The sequence below is a fragment of the Narcine bancroftii genome, chromosome 11 (genome assembly GCF_036971445.1).
Source record: "Narcine bancroftii isolate sNarBan1 chromosome 11, sNarBan1.hap1, whole genome shotgun sequence".
In the NCBI taxonomy this organism is placed as follows: Eukaryota; Metazoa; Chordata; class Chondrichthyes; order Torpediniformes; family Narcinidae; genus Narcine; species Narcine bancroftii.
This window is the reverse complement of record NC_091479.1, coordinates 96,033,234-96,048,182: the sequence shown is the minus strand read 5'-3', so window position 1 is coordinate 96,048,182 and position 14,949 is coordinate 96,033,234. Positions and strand designations below refer to the sequence as shown.

Genomic DNA, 14,949 nt, shown 5'->3' with positions numbered 1-14,949 from the left:
ATTTCTTAAGATATCTACTATGTATCAACATTTCTACATCATCACATTTGGGTAATACCATTGTAGGGCCCATTTTATCTCTTAAAAAGCCCTTAATCGATAATAACAAAAAAGGGTATTATTTTGTATCCTTTTTATTTTTTAAATGATCAATTGTCATTAAATTTCTTCCTACATATCTGATTCCTTTTTGAAACCAAATATGCAGAAATTGATTATCCACTGAGGACAGAATGTCGATTTTGCATCAAAGGTGTTTTAGACTGGAGAGCACTCCTCATTCCAGTTTCATCATTTACTTTATTCCAGATATTAATCAAATCTTTCAACAAGAGCACTTCCCTTTTGCCAGATAATAACCTCGCTTCTCATTTATATATAAAGGCTTCCGATTTCTTATCTCCTGTTTTATCAAGTTCAATTTTAATCCACGCTGGTTGTTCTTCCATTTCAAAAAATTTAAAACTCTCAATTAAGCTGCTTTGTAATAATTTTTAAAACTTGGTAATTGCAAGCTACCCAAATCAAATTTCCAAATTAATTTATCTCCATCGAGATAGTGTCTTCAAAAAAAAAAAAAACAGCCTCTACCCTCAAAAGACCTCCATCACCCAGGACAAGCCCTCTTCACTCTGCTACCATTGGGGAAAAAGGTACAGGAGCCTAAAGACAAACAATCAATGGCACAAGGACTGTCTTCTTTCCTGCTGCCATCAGATTCCTGAATAATCAATGAACTAAAGACACAGCCTTACTTTACCTGCATTTTTTATATAATTAATGATGTAAGATGGTTAATTGGTTATAATATGGTTTGTACTATTGATACTGCTGCAAAATACCAAATTTCTCATTGTGAACTGCAATGGTTTTGGACCTGCCACACACACTCACACACACTTGTGCATAGTGGGGATAAATTAGAGTTCAGTTTGGAGTTAAGAAAGAAGTGTTATGTGATTAATAGTTATTAATAAAGTAGTATTGTTTTGAATGGTAGACCGTTTTGAGTTTTGTGTGCCCGATGGAGATGTGGGGGGGCTGGTAGTCATGGTGGGGAGCTGGCTGATGGAGGACCTCAGTTTTCTTCAGGCTGACTTCCAGGCCAAACATTTTGGCAGTTTCCGCAAAGCAGGACGTCAAGCGCTGAAGAGCTGGCTCTGAATGGGCAACTAAAGCGGCATCATCTGCAAAGAGTAGTTCACGGACAAGTTGCTCTTGTGTCTTGGTGTGAGCTTGCAGGCGCCTCAGATTGAAGAGACTGCCATCCGTGCGGTACCGGATGTAAACAAAACACAAAACTCAAAACGGTCTACCAGCTTACCTATCTCGGCTGCACCATTTCATCAGATGCAAGGATCGACAATGAGATAGACAACAGACTCGCCAAGGCAAATAGCGCCTTTGGAAGACTACACAAAAGAGTCTGGAAAAACAACCAACTGAAAAACCTCACAAAGATAAGCGTATACAGAGCCGTTGTCATACCCACACTCCTGTTCGGCTCCGAATCATGGGTCCTCTACCGGCACCACCTACGGCTCCTAGAACGCTTCCACCAGCATTGTCTCCGCTCCATCCTCAACATCCATTGGAGCGCTCACACCCCTAACGTCGAGGTACTCGAGATGGCAGAGGTCGACAGCATCGAGTCCACGCTGCTGAAGATCCAGCTGCGCTGGATGGGTCACGTCTCCAGAATGGAGGACCATCGCCTTCCCAAGATCGTATTATATGGCGAGCTCTCCACTGGCCACCGTGACAGAGGTGCACCAAAGAAAAGGTACAAGGACTGCCTAAAGAAATCTCTTGGTGCCTGCCACATTGACCACCGCCAGTGGGCTGATAACGCCTCAAACCGTGCATCTTGGCGCCTCACAGTTTGGCGGGCAGCAGCCTCCTTTGAAGAAGACCGCAGAGCCCACCTCACTGACAAAAGGCAAAGGAGGAAAAACCCAACACCCAACCCCAACCAACCAATTTTCCCTTGCAACCGCTGCAATCGTGTCTGCCTGTCCCGCATCGGACTGGTCAGCCACAAACGAGCCTGCAGCTGACGTGGACCTTTTACCCCCTCCATAAATCTTCGTCCGCGAAGCCAAGCCAAAGTAAATTGTTTTGAATATACCATTGTCGATGAATTTCTAATGCTGCTAGTCTGTGACGTAACACAAAATACTACTTTGCGCTACACGTTAAAAACACTTTTTTTTTTACATAAAACCCAAGCTAAAATGTAATGTTAAAATGGTCTGTGCAAGTGCTACTTTGCCAAAAAGTAATTGTCATTTAATTAGAGATGCAAAAATTGGATAACATTTCTAAGGCATTTTCACAGAGATGATGCTTCAGAAATATCTGGTGCCAGAACTCCAGAAGGTGCTTTTATTTCCACCGTATATTGACGATGAAGATTGACCATTTTGTCATCCATAAAATTGCCACTGTAAGGTCAAAGACAAATAAACCATGAAAAGGCAAAAAAAAAACAAGCAAATTGCAACTTTCACCAAAATGTTCTGACAACTTGTCGGGGTGGGGAGAGGAATAAATAGGGCCTCGCCCTATCTCCACCTTTATTTATTTTAGCCATAGAATCACTGACAGATTATTAGAAGCAATGTGGAAATAAAGGGGTTTAAGGTTGGTCAAGAGAAGTACAAGTTGTCTTGATTTTCTTGACAAAACCGTAAATTGCATTTAAATTTGGAAGAATGTGGCAAGATTTCAGGTTACAAGGTAAATTGAGATAAAAGTGAAGTGACGTCTCTTACTCAAGGTGATTATATTCTCTGTCAAAGGTATACTCAATTTAAATGGCCAAAAGAGGCAATTAAATATTTGGGTATACGGATAGATAATAATTTAAATAATTTGTATAAATTGAATTATTTACCATTGCTTAAAAAAGGATTTTAAAAAAATGGATCACCTTACTGATAACATTAGTGGGTAGAGTAAATTGTACTAAGATTAATATTTTTCCATAGATCCAATACCTTTTTCAAACTTTGTAACGGAAAGAAGTCATAGATATCTATAGAAAAATTTAAATGGATATATGAACTGGGAGGTTTACACACTCAAATTTCAAGAATTATTACTAGGTGGCTCAATTGAGGTTTCTGACCTCCTTATTTAAGGGATTGAGAAGAAAGCTCTTAAGACAGAAATGTTGCAGCTTACTTTTGACATCCAAATTAACTGAGAAGATTTGAATTTTGGGCTACTTTGTTCAGGTATTACCAACTGATAATGAGTATATTATACTCCCAAATTCAGATACAATATAAAATTACAAAAATAACATGCAAAATGTTTGATTAGATGCATATCCAGAGACCAAAATAGACAATATTTTGGAAAATTAGTTCATATACTACTTCGCATTATGCACATTTACTTTATAAACCATATTTTATGTTTGGTTTAATAACTTTCATACCATCTTTAATGCCAGTCTAAGCAGAGAATATTTTAGAAAAATTTGGACAATTATAGTGATAATCATACAATTCCCTGCACAAAATCAGATGCAAATCAACTGAATGTAATGATCTGTAAACCCCATATTATCAACATGGTTTTGCAAAACAAAACTGAGTAATCAGACAACGCTTGCAGCATTTATCCAAAGATATTGAACTAGCTTCATGCCCATTTAAGTCTAAAACTCAAAAATATAGTTAGTTACCCTGCACTGTAACTTGGCCCACTGGTTTATAAAATATTTGGAAATGACAGTGCATTAGATTAGGATCAACATCCTAATACCTTTGTCCATGAGATGTCACACACAGATGTCTGGAAACAGACTGTTGGTTGTTAATGTGCAAAAGCTTCTGTAATGAAAATCAATTGTGCAACAAAATATCCTAGAAAGTGAGTGCAGGAGGAGGGAAATAACATTAAAATTGCACAAGTTGTTGGCAAGATCACTCTTGCACAGTTTTGGTTACCCAGCTATTGGAAAGATATTAGCTGGAAAGGATGCAGAAGATATTTTTCATCTGTCTAAATGAATATACTTTTATTCTGAAGCTGTGCCCTCTGAGACACGACTCTCCAACAACTATAATCATCTTCTCCATATCGACACTAGCCAGACGCTTCAATATTCAGTAGGTTTCATCTTTCCAAATTCTGGCAAGTACATGCTCAAAGCCATAAAATATATGTTAACCTTCTCATTCTGGGCTGGCAGATAGTCCCCAACTTATAACCATTCACACATACAACTTTTTAAAAATTTTATGCACATTCATGTTACACACACATTTATACAATTCATGTTGTCACAAACTACAACAGGAGTACAGGCCACGTAAGAGCCAAAATGGGTGTACTTACCTTGTTAGTTGGCATTCCAGGGTCCCAGGCCTGAGCACTGCCATCTTGACTTCTTTGCGAATTCATGAGTCTTTGATAGGTGCATGTACAAGGGGTTCACGCATTGGAGTTCGGTTGGCGCATGTGCGAGAGTTAAGGATGTGGTTTCACTACCATCAGGGTGCTTAACTCTTGCACATGCACCAACTGAACTCCAATACGCAAACTCACTGAAGGCTTGCATATGGGCCAACTGAAGACTCACATGTATACAGCTGATCCCAGAACGCCGACTAACAAGAGCCCCTTTTCCACTGGCAGTTAATTGGCTGTGCAGTGTCTCAGGATAGGAAGCCCTTTATGCCATTTCCACTGGGCCACCCTTTACTGGAATACAAATTGCTTTTCCACTGAACATACTCATCCCCAGGGATCAGAGTGTTCTACCTTCAATTGGAAACAGGAGACTTTCTGCTGACCCTTTTCCACTAGTTTCACCAGCATGCCGGCGTCAGCAAATGCCAGGGATAGGAGTAGGGGTAGAAGTGATTAATCCCTGGTGTGAAATGACATCATTTGATGCTGGCACTCGGACAATGTTCTTTTTCCACTGGACCCTGTCCAGTAAATTCCCAGGTAACTCCTGGGACACGGTGCCAGTGGAAAAGGGGCTAAGCTAAGCATGGACCAGAATATGGAAAGATTCTCCAAGGTTGATTGACAAATTCAGGAAGCTCCACGTACACGGGCACAATTCCAATGTGTCCATTCTGAGATACAACCAATTCTTTGGTCCCCATTATGGTCGTAAATCAGGGACTACCTGTATTTTCATACACCTCCTCTGGACCCTCTCCAACATCACATCCTTCCTTATAGAGCCTAAAACTCCTTGTAATACTGCAAATGGGGTCTGATCAATACCATACAAAGCCTCAGCATTGCATCTTTGGTTTCACATTATAATTCAGTGGTTCTCAACCCTTTTCTTTCCACTCACAACCATTTTAGGTAATCCCTATGCCATCGATGCTCTGTGATTAGTAAGGGATTGCTTAAGGTAGTATGTGAGTGGAAAGGGAAGGTTGAGAATCACTGCTCTGGACCCAATTGTTACTGAAGTATTTTGCTTGACAAATATTGTCATTCGCCCATTTCCTTTGAAGTTATGAAACTGTCCACATAATGAGTTAATTAGGGACGATTAAAACAGTGGTTTTCAAACTTTTTTTTTTACCCATATACCACCTTAAGCAATCCCTTACTAATCACAGAGCACCTTTGGCATAGGGAATACTTAAAGTGATATGCAAGTGGAAAGAAAGGCTGAGATAGTCCTTTCAAAACAAATCCTAATATTGCATTTCCTTTCCTTATTATCAACTCAACCTGCAGGTTAACCTTTAGAGAATCCTGCACCAGGACTCTCAGTCCCTTTGGACCTCCACTTTCTGAATTCTCTCCCAATTTAGAAAATAAACTACACCTTTATTCCTTCCACCAAAGTACCTGGACCATATGCTGAAATCTATCTGCTACTTTGATGCTTTTTCTAACCTGTCCAAGTCCCTTGTAGACTCCCGACTTCCTCAACAACACCGGCTCCATCTTCAAATGTAAAGGACCATGCAAGGTCCTGTAACCTAGAATGGTCGTGTGTGAATAGCTGCATTTCAGGGAGAGATTGATAGGTTCTTGATTAGCCAAGGCATCAAAGGTTATGGGGAGAAGGCTGGGCAGTGGGCTGAGTGGGAAAATGGATCAGCTCATGATTAAATGGTTGGAAAGACTCAAAGGGCTGAATAGCCTACTTCTGCTCCTATGCCTTCTAATCTTTGTATCCCACAAATCTGCCCATAAGCAATCAATTCTATCATCCAAATCATTCACATACATTGTGCAAAGCAGCAGACCCAAAACTGATCCCTGAGGATTTCCACTCGTCACCAGCAGCCAGCCAGAAAAGGCCCCCTTTATTCCCACTTCTGTTAGTCAGCCAATCTTATGTCCACATTTAGTACCTTTCCCGTAATACCATGTGCTCCCATTAAATGCCTTCTGAAAATCCAAGTAAACATTCATTGACTCTCCTTTGTGTGTCCAATTTGTTACTTCCTCAAAGAATTCCAACAGAATTGACAAGCAAGATCTCACCTGAAGAAAACTAGGCTGACTTTGGCCTATTTAATCATGTGCTTTCAAGTCCCCCGAAACTTCATCCTTAATAATTAACTCTAAAATTCTACAACTTCTGGAACTCTAGGAAGAGAGGCAAAAAGGAATCTCAGGGTTGTATGTGATGTCATTTATATAAGTGACAAAAAATAAATCTGAAAAGAATGGAGTGACATTTGCAAATATCCAGTCCTCTGGGATCATACCAGACTCTAATAATTTTTGAAAGATCACTATTAATGCAATCACAATCTCTTCACCTTCCTCTTTCAGAACCCTGGGGTGTAATCCATCCGGTCAAGGAGACACTCACCTTCAGCTTTGTAACCACCCTCTCCTTAGTCGTCTACAATTACTCGATTCAACAGTGACTCTGCCACAGTGAAGACTGACACAAAATACCTTCAGGTCATCCACTATTACTTTGACCCATTACATCTCCATCATTATTTTCCAGCAGTCCGATGTCCACTCTTTCTTTATTTATCTGAAAAAATGTTGGCATTGTGGTGAACCACACCACTCCATTATCAAATCAGTGTTTGTAGTTGCCGTGCCCCTGCAAGATCAGGAGATCCCGGTGGCTGGGGGGGGGGCACAAAGAACTCTGGGAGGTACACGACTTCAGAGGTCGAGTGATTACGATAGCACACCAACTGTAATTATTTAAACTCCTGCAAAGATTCCATTACACAGTTCTGTTGGTTCAGCTCACAGACAACTTCTGTTGTGCTTTATTCACTGCACCACTCACTACAACATCCTCTCATTTTTGTTATTCATCCTTTCTCCTTTGCTTATTTAGTTGACATGTTGGTTTTTTTTAAAAAGGTCCCAATTTCTGGCTTCCCACTAATTTTTGCAAGGCTGTATGCTCTCTTTACTTTTATGCAGAATGATCTGAGGGGTACCTTCTTTACATGAAGGGTGACGGGAATGTGGAACCAGCTGCTAGGATGTGTTAGAAATGGAATCAATTCTAACATTTAAATACATTCAGTATGGACTCAAAGATTTTATGGGATATGGGCCAGACGCAGGCAATGGAACTTGCTTGGTTGACATGGGCAAGTTAGGCCACTAAAGACCACAATTGTGCAAAATCCTTCAATTCCCCGGGAATTGTAGTTACAACATGTACGGCCACAACACCACCTTTCCCAACACCTCCCCGCCACCAGTCCCCAACTACTGCCTGGGAGACCAAGGTCCCCACTCCAGCCCAGGAGCCAGGGGTGACTTCTTTGATGCAGACAGCAGCACCACACCAATGTTGAGAATGGAGTTGCCAACTCCGGCTGCAGCCAACACTGGCATCTTCCAGCCAGTGGTAAAGATTTTGTTTTCTTTAAAAAACTATTTTACTGTTATTGTAATCAAACTGGTGCCAGGAGAGTGTCAGAGCCCCACATGGGCAAGTCAGGTGTTGAATGTTTTTCCACTTGTGATGTCTTGTCAGCGCTTAAAAAAAAGTTTGGTTTTTGGATCTTTTCAGAACTTCGGATACAGGGTACTCAACCCAAATTCTTTTTGCCAAATGTACTTATTAGCTTTTAAGTGTTGCACAGATATCACATTGAAATCACATACATGAATTTGAACCAAGCATACACTACGCAAACTCAGTAAATACAATAAAGTACAATACATTCATTCAAGCCCATTAACAATCATTGATAGAAACTACTTTAAAACTTTACTTTCTTTGTGTTGATTTACACAATATTGCTTTTAATGATCAAACAAATTAAACACGTATTGACCTTTCTCAAAGGCAAACCCCAAAATTTTGTCGAAATGAGTGATAATTCAGCATTTTTCTCTAAGCAAAAGATTTATCATAAACAAAAAATATACTAAGTTCATTACCTCTAACCAGGATTTGTAAGCAAGCACATTGCTTAGGCTCTTTGCAGTCTGGTCATTAGATTTTTTTTGTCGGGTTAAAAATCCACCCTACTCTATTTAAATAAATTTAAACAATTGCTTTAAAGGTTCTCCTCAATACTGTAAATGTGACTGTCATACGAAAATTCAGTGAATTACATACTTTAACATTGCACCATGGTGTTAAGCTAATTTACTGCTGAACACAACTTTATTCTTTTCTTCTTCTTTGGCTTGGCTTCACAGACGAAGATTTATGGAGGGGCATGTCCACGTCTGCTGCAGGCTCGTTGGTGACTGACAAGTCCGATGTGGGACAGGCTCTATATTTCTATCTATTTATTTATTTATTTATTTGTTTGTTTATTTTTATATATATATATATATGCGGGACACAACTTTATATTTGATGGATAAAAGCATTCTAATTTTTTTACTGTTTATTTTCTCATCCTCCCCCCTACCCTTTCTAAACCACTCTTCACCCAGATGACAATTAAAGGGTTAGTACTCGAAAAATTGCATACAAATTTCTATTTGCACCTCAAACATGTAATTAATATTGATTTTGCAAGCTTCCACCAATAAGCTTTAATTAAATATTGCAATCATAAATGACACCCACTCAAGAAAACTAATAGTTTTTTTTAAAGTCCATGAGGAACATTTAACCACTTCAATAAATTAAATCTAAGCACGTGAAAACATGCATGTCACATGGCCCATCAGAAAATTCAGGAGAAAAATGTTTTGATTTGACTGTTTCTACAATAGATTGAAAATATTTTCAAGGATCAAAAAATATTTTCATGAATCAAATGGACCCATAGTGAAGAAAGCGTGTTAGCGCCTCTACTTCTTCAGAAGTTTGAGGAGTTTTGATATGTCATCTGAAACCCTGGCAAATTTCTGCAAATGCATGGTGGAAATGTATCATAGCCTGAGAGGGGACCACCAATATCCCCTAGCATAAAGCTCTGCAAAGGGTCCCCTAGCATAAAGCTCTGCAAAGGGTAGTGACACAGACCAGGACAGCACAGGCAAAACCCTCACCACCATTGGGAACATCTACATGGAACACTGCTGTCAGAGAGCAGTGGCAATCATCAAGGATCCACATCACCCAGCACATGGTCTGTTCTCACTGCCTCCATCAAGAAAGAGATATAGGGTGAGTGTTTTCAATGCCATGTGTAACTGTGGTTAGTTAAGTGCTAAATGCTGAGGGTGCGAGAGGGGGACGGAAAGAGTTTGAACTCTGCAGGAAACTTTGTATAGAATTAATAATTGTAAATTGTAGTCAATGCTGATACTGTTAACATTGACACTGATATTGTTGTTTAAGTTTGGAAAATCATAAATAAAATATTCAAAAAAAAAGAAAGGTATAGGTGCCACAAAACTTGCACCACCAGGTTCAAGAAGAGCTGATACCACATCATCAACAACAAACTCAATTAGGGACCCATTTAAGGACTCTATTGTGCAATACACAGAAAAAAATCAATTTGTTTACATTTCTATTTGCTTGTGTGAACCTTGAGTACAAGGTTTTTTCTGCTACCAGTAAGTGGTAATTCTGCTTCGCCCACATGAAAATGAATCTCAGGGCTTTATGGGATGTTATGTGTGTGCTCTGCCAATAAATCTGATATCTCAATGAGGAAACCATTACAAAAAACTAATGTGTCAACAAGTGGCATATCTTATTTAACACATTCTTCCCAAATTCATCCTAAATTCATCCAGAGATAGTATTATATTCAGGGCAAGCTATTATGAACATTGTCGAAGAGGTGCATAGTTCCCTGAAAATGGCAACTCAATGGACAATTGGGCAGAGTACAAGTATAAATTATGGGACATTGTGATGCAGCTATACCGATTGTTGGCATGACCACACAGTTATTTTTCTCCAGCTATAGAAAGGATATCATTAAGTTGGAAAAGGTGCAGAAGAGATTCACCAGGATGTTATCAAGACAAGAGTGCACAAGTTATAGGGAGAGGCCAGGTCGTTAATTCCTGAGGCTCAGGATGCAGAGGGATGATCTCACCGAGGTATACAAAACCATGAGGAGCATGGATAAAGTGAATGCTCAGTCTTCCCCCCCCCCCCCCCCCCACTTCCACGGTTAATGCTTCTAGAACTAGAGGCCATATGTTTAAAGTGAGCAGGTAGAAAAAGATTTAGGAGAGAACTGAGAGTCCATTTTTTTTCCACTCAGAAATTCCAGAGAACTGATAGAATGACTACAAAAGACATTTAGGCAGATAAGTGAACATGGGTTCAAAAGGAAATGGGCCAAATGCAGGCAAACAACCAGCCCAAAATACCAACTTGGTCAGGGTGGGCAAGTTAAACCAAAAGGTCTATTCCTATGTGTCTATGATTCTAATGTCTAAATCAGAGTTTGTATGCAAGAATATCACATCCTCTTTTTCTTGCAATTGAACATCTATTAAAAACAAGACAATTTGACAAATAAATGCAATTTCATCATTGCTAATGCTTCTGAATTAATTTTAGTGATTGTTTGTGCTGTATTCCTTAACTACAAAAACTGGCCACAAGTTACTCAAATGCAAGAAGTTTTGTCTTGTATTCAACAGCTACACTTTTGATATCATTTTTTAGTGCATTATAAAATGATTAAAGTAATAGTAAACTGCACTTTAGCAAGCAGAGACACAGTGCACATGAAATCATTGAGTGGAACTAGTACTTATATGACAGTTACCCAAAAGTGTACACATCAGACAACTGGAGAATCTGACCAATTCCAAATACAAATCTGTCCATAGAAATGTCCTCCTTCCCACTATCCCACCCCCACCATCATTTTCATCTCCTGATTATTCATCATTAAAATAGCCAACTAAAAATCTTCAAAGCCATGTGATTTGCTCAGTGATTGTTGTTGAATTATTTCGTTACTCGAACTCTGAGAGGCAGGCATTCCGTAAGTGGGCCAAGCATGTCCTAATAGTTATGAAAATTGATGTATACACAGAACTCACTATAACACCAAATGAAAACTTTTTTAAAAATTACACCTCCAAAAATAGGCCATATGCACGTTGACCATTATAGAATTATAAATTTATACTGAAATGTGAACAACTCCATTAAATAATTAATAGTACAGCTCAACATGAACTCTTCGCTCAACTTTATCCACAGAATTCACTTACAGATGCCATCTGCAATTTTTGTCGGTACAATCAGACCTTCTATTTCCTTTTAAGTAGTTTATATGCCTGCTGTTAATATTGCAGCACTGCACAACTGCAAACTGTTACCGTAAAAAGTGGGTCACACACCTGTTCAATATTTAGAACGGCAAGTTCAACAAGTTTTCACAACCCTGTCCATTCACCAAAAAAAATACAGCACAAATCAGACCTCAAAAACACTTCCAAGTGTTCCTATTTTCAGAAATGACCTTAAAACTGCACTTTAAAAAGTCTGATATTGGAGTAAAGCACGAAAGTCTGCAGACACAGTGCTGGAGAAACTCAGTAGGTCAAACAGTGTCCTTTAAATAGCCAACGTTTGGGGGCTGGGGCACGAAACGTTGGTTTTATGCATCTTTTATCTTTGTGATATAAAGTTCACAGTTTCACCTGCTGAGTTTCTCCAGCCGATAATGCCCTAGATTTATCCCAGAGTCAAATCGATCAAGCCAAACCGATCTCACCGCAAGTAATATTGCTTCAAGGCAAACGCTGCATTCGGACAACCCTTCGGAAAGTTTAAATCCTCAGTGATCTGGGACCATTTGTTCTTATCGGTTACCTGCACCAAAAACAAGCAGCCTGATTAACATGCGCACCCATCCCAGTAGAGATCGCCATCTGTTCCTCCCCCCCCCCCCCTACTCCCCCACCCCACGGCACTCCGAGCTCCTCAACCTCAAAACCTAGCTTGTGTCTCCCTCCCCCCAACTCCGAATAAAAGAATAAACGATGGTACATTTTCTCCATTCCGACCGGGCCTAAATGCGAGGCCTACAACCTCTCCCCAACCCCCCCCATCCCCCCGGAACCGAACCCTGGCGCGGCGTAGGAACTGCTTCCCCGGCCCGATCCGCCAGCCACCGTTTCCTCCCCACCCTCACGATTAATCCGTGTTCAAAGCTGCCCGCTAATTTTGACTTGGGGCGAGAAGTTGATGCAGCGGCTCCACACACACACACCAGGCCTGACCTGAGGAGGAGGAGGAGGAAGGGGGGGGGGGGGGAGGAGGAGGAGGAAGGGGGGGGGGGTGGGAGAGGGGGAGAGAGAGAGAGAAAGCAGTCGGCCCACGGGACTTCCCCCCCCCTAATTAAAGAAGGGTGGGGGGGGGATCATCACAATCCTCAAATAGATAATCACCTTGGCGAATCCACCGAGGCTGGTGACTCGGGTGTAGAGAGCGTGGAGATCCAGTTCCTTGTCCCCCACCACGGGGATCTTTCGAAACGGGGTCCTGCGGGGGGAGAGAGAGAGTGAGGAGGGGGAGAGAGAGTGCGGAGGGGGAGAGAGAGAGAGAGAGAGTGAGGAGGGGGAGAGAGAGATGGTCAAGCCCCCCCTCCCCCCAGTCAAGCCCCCCCTCTCCCCAGTCAAGCCCCCCTCTCCCCAGTCAAGCCCCCCCTCTCCCAGTCAAGCCCCCCCTCTCCCCAGTCAAGCCCCCCCTCTCCCCAGTCAAGCCCCCCCTCTCCCCAGTCAAGCCCCCCCTCTCCCCAGTCAAGCCCCCCCTCTCCCCAGTCAAGCCCCACCTCTCCCCAGTCAAGCCCCCCCCTCCCCAGTCAAGCCCCCCCTCTCCCCAGTCAAGCCCCCCCTCTCCCCAGTCAAGCCCCCCCTCCCCAGTCAAGCCCCCCCTCTCCCCAGTCAAGCCCCCCCTCTCCCCAGTCAAGCCCCCCCTCTCCCCAGTCAAGCCCCCCCTCTCCCCAGTCAAGCCCCCCCTCTCCCCAGTCAAGCCCCCCCTCTCCCCAGTCAAGCCCCCCCTCTCCCCAGTCAAGCCCCCCCTCTCCCCAGTCAAGCCCCCCCCTCCCCAGTCAAGCCCCCCCTCTCCCCAGTCAAGCCCCCCCTCTCCCCAGTCAAGCCCCCCCCTCCCCAGTCAAGCCCCCCCTCTCCCCAGTCAAGCCCCCCCTCTCCCCAGTCAAGCCCCCCCTCTCCCCAGTCAAGCCCCCCCTCTCCCCAGTCAAGCCCCCCCTCTCCCCAGTCAAGCCCCCCCTCTCCCCAGTCAAGCCCCCCCTCTCCCCAGTCAAGCCCCCCCTCTCCCCAGTCAAGCCCCCCCTCTCCCCAGTCAAGCCCCCCCTCTCCCCAGTCAAGACCCCCTCTCCCCAGTCAAGCCCCCCCTCTCCCCAGTCAAGCCCCCCCTCTCCCCAGTCAAGCCCCCCCTCTCCCCAGTCAAGCCCCCCCTCTCCCCAGTCAAGCCCCCCCCTCCCCAGTCAAGCCCCCCCTCTCCCCAGTCAAGCCCCCCCTCTCCCCAGTCAAGCCCCCCCTCTCCCCAGTCAAGCCCCCCCTCTCCCCAGTCAAGCCCCCCCTCTCCCCAGTCAAGCCCCCCCTCTCCCCAGTCAAGCCCCCCCTCTCCCCAGTCAAGCCCCCCCTCTCCCCAGTCAAGCCCCCCCTCTCCCCAGTCAAGCCCCCCCCTCCCCAGTCAAGCCCCCCCCCCCATCCCATCCCATCCCAGGAGAAAGTTTCCCCACAGGCCGCAAGCCTGCTTACCCTCGGTGGAGGTGGAATTGCCGCAGCTCCTGCAGGAACGCCAGCCTTTTCCTGCGCGGCTCCGAGCCGCCCGCCGCCTTCACCCTCTTCCTCATGGTGGCCGGAAAAAACGAGCCTCTCCAACAAACTTCCTTCAGGCTCTAGGCGAGGGAGCCATCCCGCCACCGCTCACTCATGGCCGGCGGGGCGAGTGGGAAAGTTTGGAGGGGGGGGAGGGGGTTCGATGGCAGGATTCCTTTATGTCCAAGGACACGATGGGGGGGGGGGGAGAAGGGGCCAACTTACATCTTGTCTATTGTGGGGCGGGTGGGTGCGTGTGTTAGACGGGCTGCGCTGTTGTCAACGGCTCCATGCACTCCCTCTCGCACAGAAAGAAAGCGGCGGGAGGGAGCGCACACGCGGGGAGGGAGCGCACGCGAGCGAGCGAGCGACGAGCGAGGGAGGGAGGGGGGGAGGGAGGAGGCCGACGGGCAGCGGGGCTCGAGCCGCCCTCCGAGGAGCGAGACAATAGCGCCTCGTCTCGAGCCAACCGGCTGCCCCGGCGGGAGGAGGAGGAGGGAGGGAGGGAGGAGGAGAGGGGGTGCCCCCTATTCAACCATTACACGACACCCCTCCTCCTCCTCTCTTTCCCCCCCCCCCCCGCCTCGCTCGCGGGCGCGCGCGCCGGCCGACATCGCCTCGCACAAAATGGCGGCCGAGAGAGAAGGAGGAGTAAAGAAGAAGAAGAAAGTGGGGGGGTGGAGTATATCTAGGCGGGTTTGCTCGGTCGAAGTCGTTAACGGCGGCGGTCGGGTCCCGGCCTCGGCTCTCATTTCGCGTCGGTAAGGCCGTCGATGGGCGCCTGAG

The 14,949-nt window shown here is 44.4% G+C and overlaps 1 protein-coding gene across 1 annotated transcript in view; it reads right to left on the bottom strand.

Annotated features, from left to right (window-relative positions):
• arid2 (AT-rich interactive domain 2) overlaps positions 1–14,674 on the bottom strand; it is a 98,639-nt gene extending 83,965 nt beyond the window's left edge. Inside the window, exons 1-3 of the mRNA XM_069904133.1 lie at positions 14,104–14,674; positions 12,769–12,862; positions 12,093–12,190 (exon numbers count right to left, since the gene is read on the bottom strand). Coding sequence (XP_069760234.1) covers positions 12,093–12,190; positions 12,769–12,862; positions 14,104–14,198 — 287 coding nt within the window. The 5' untranslated portion in view covers positions 14,199–14,674. The remainder of the gene's footprint in view (positions 1–12,092; positions 12,191–12,768; positions 12,863–14,103) is intronic.
• Between the last annotated feature and the right edge of the window lie 275 nt (positions 14,675–14,949).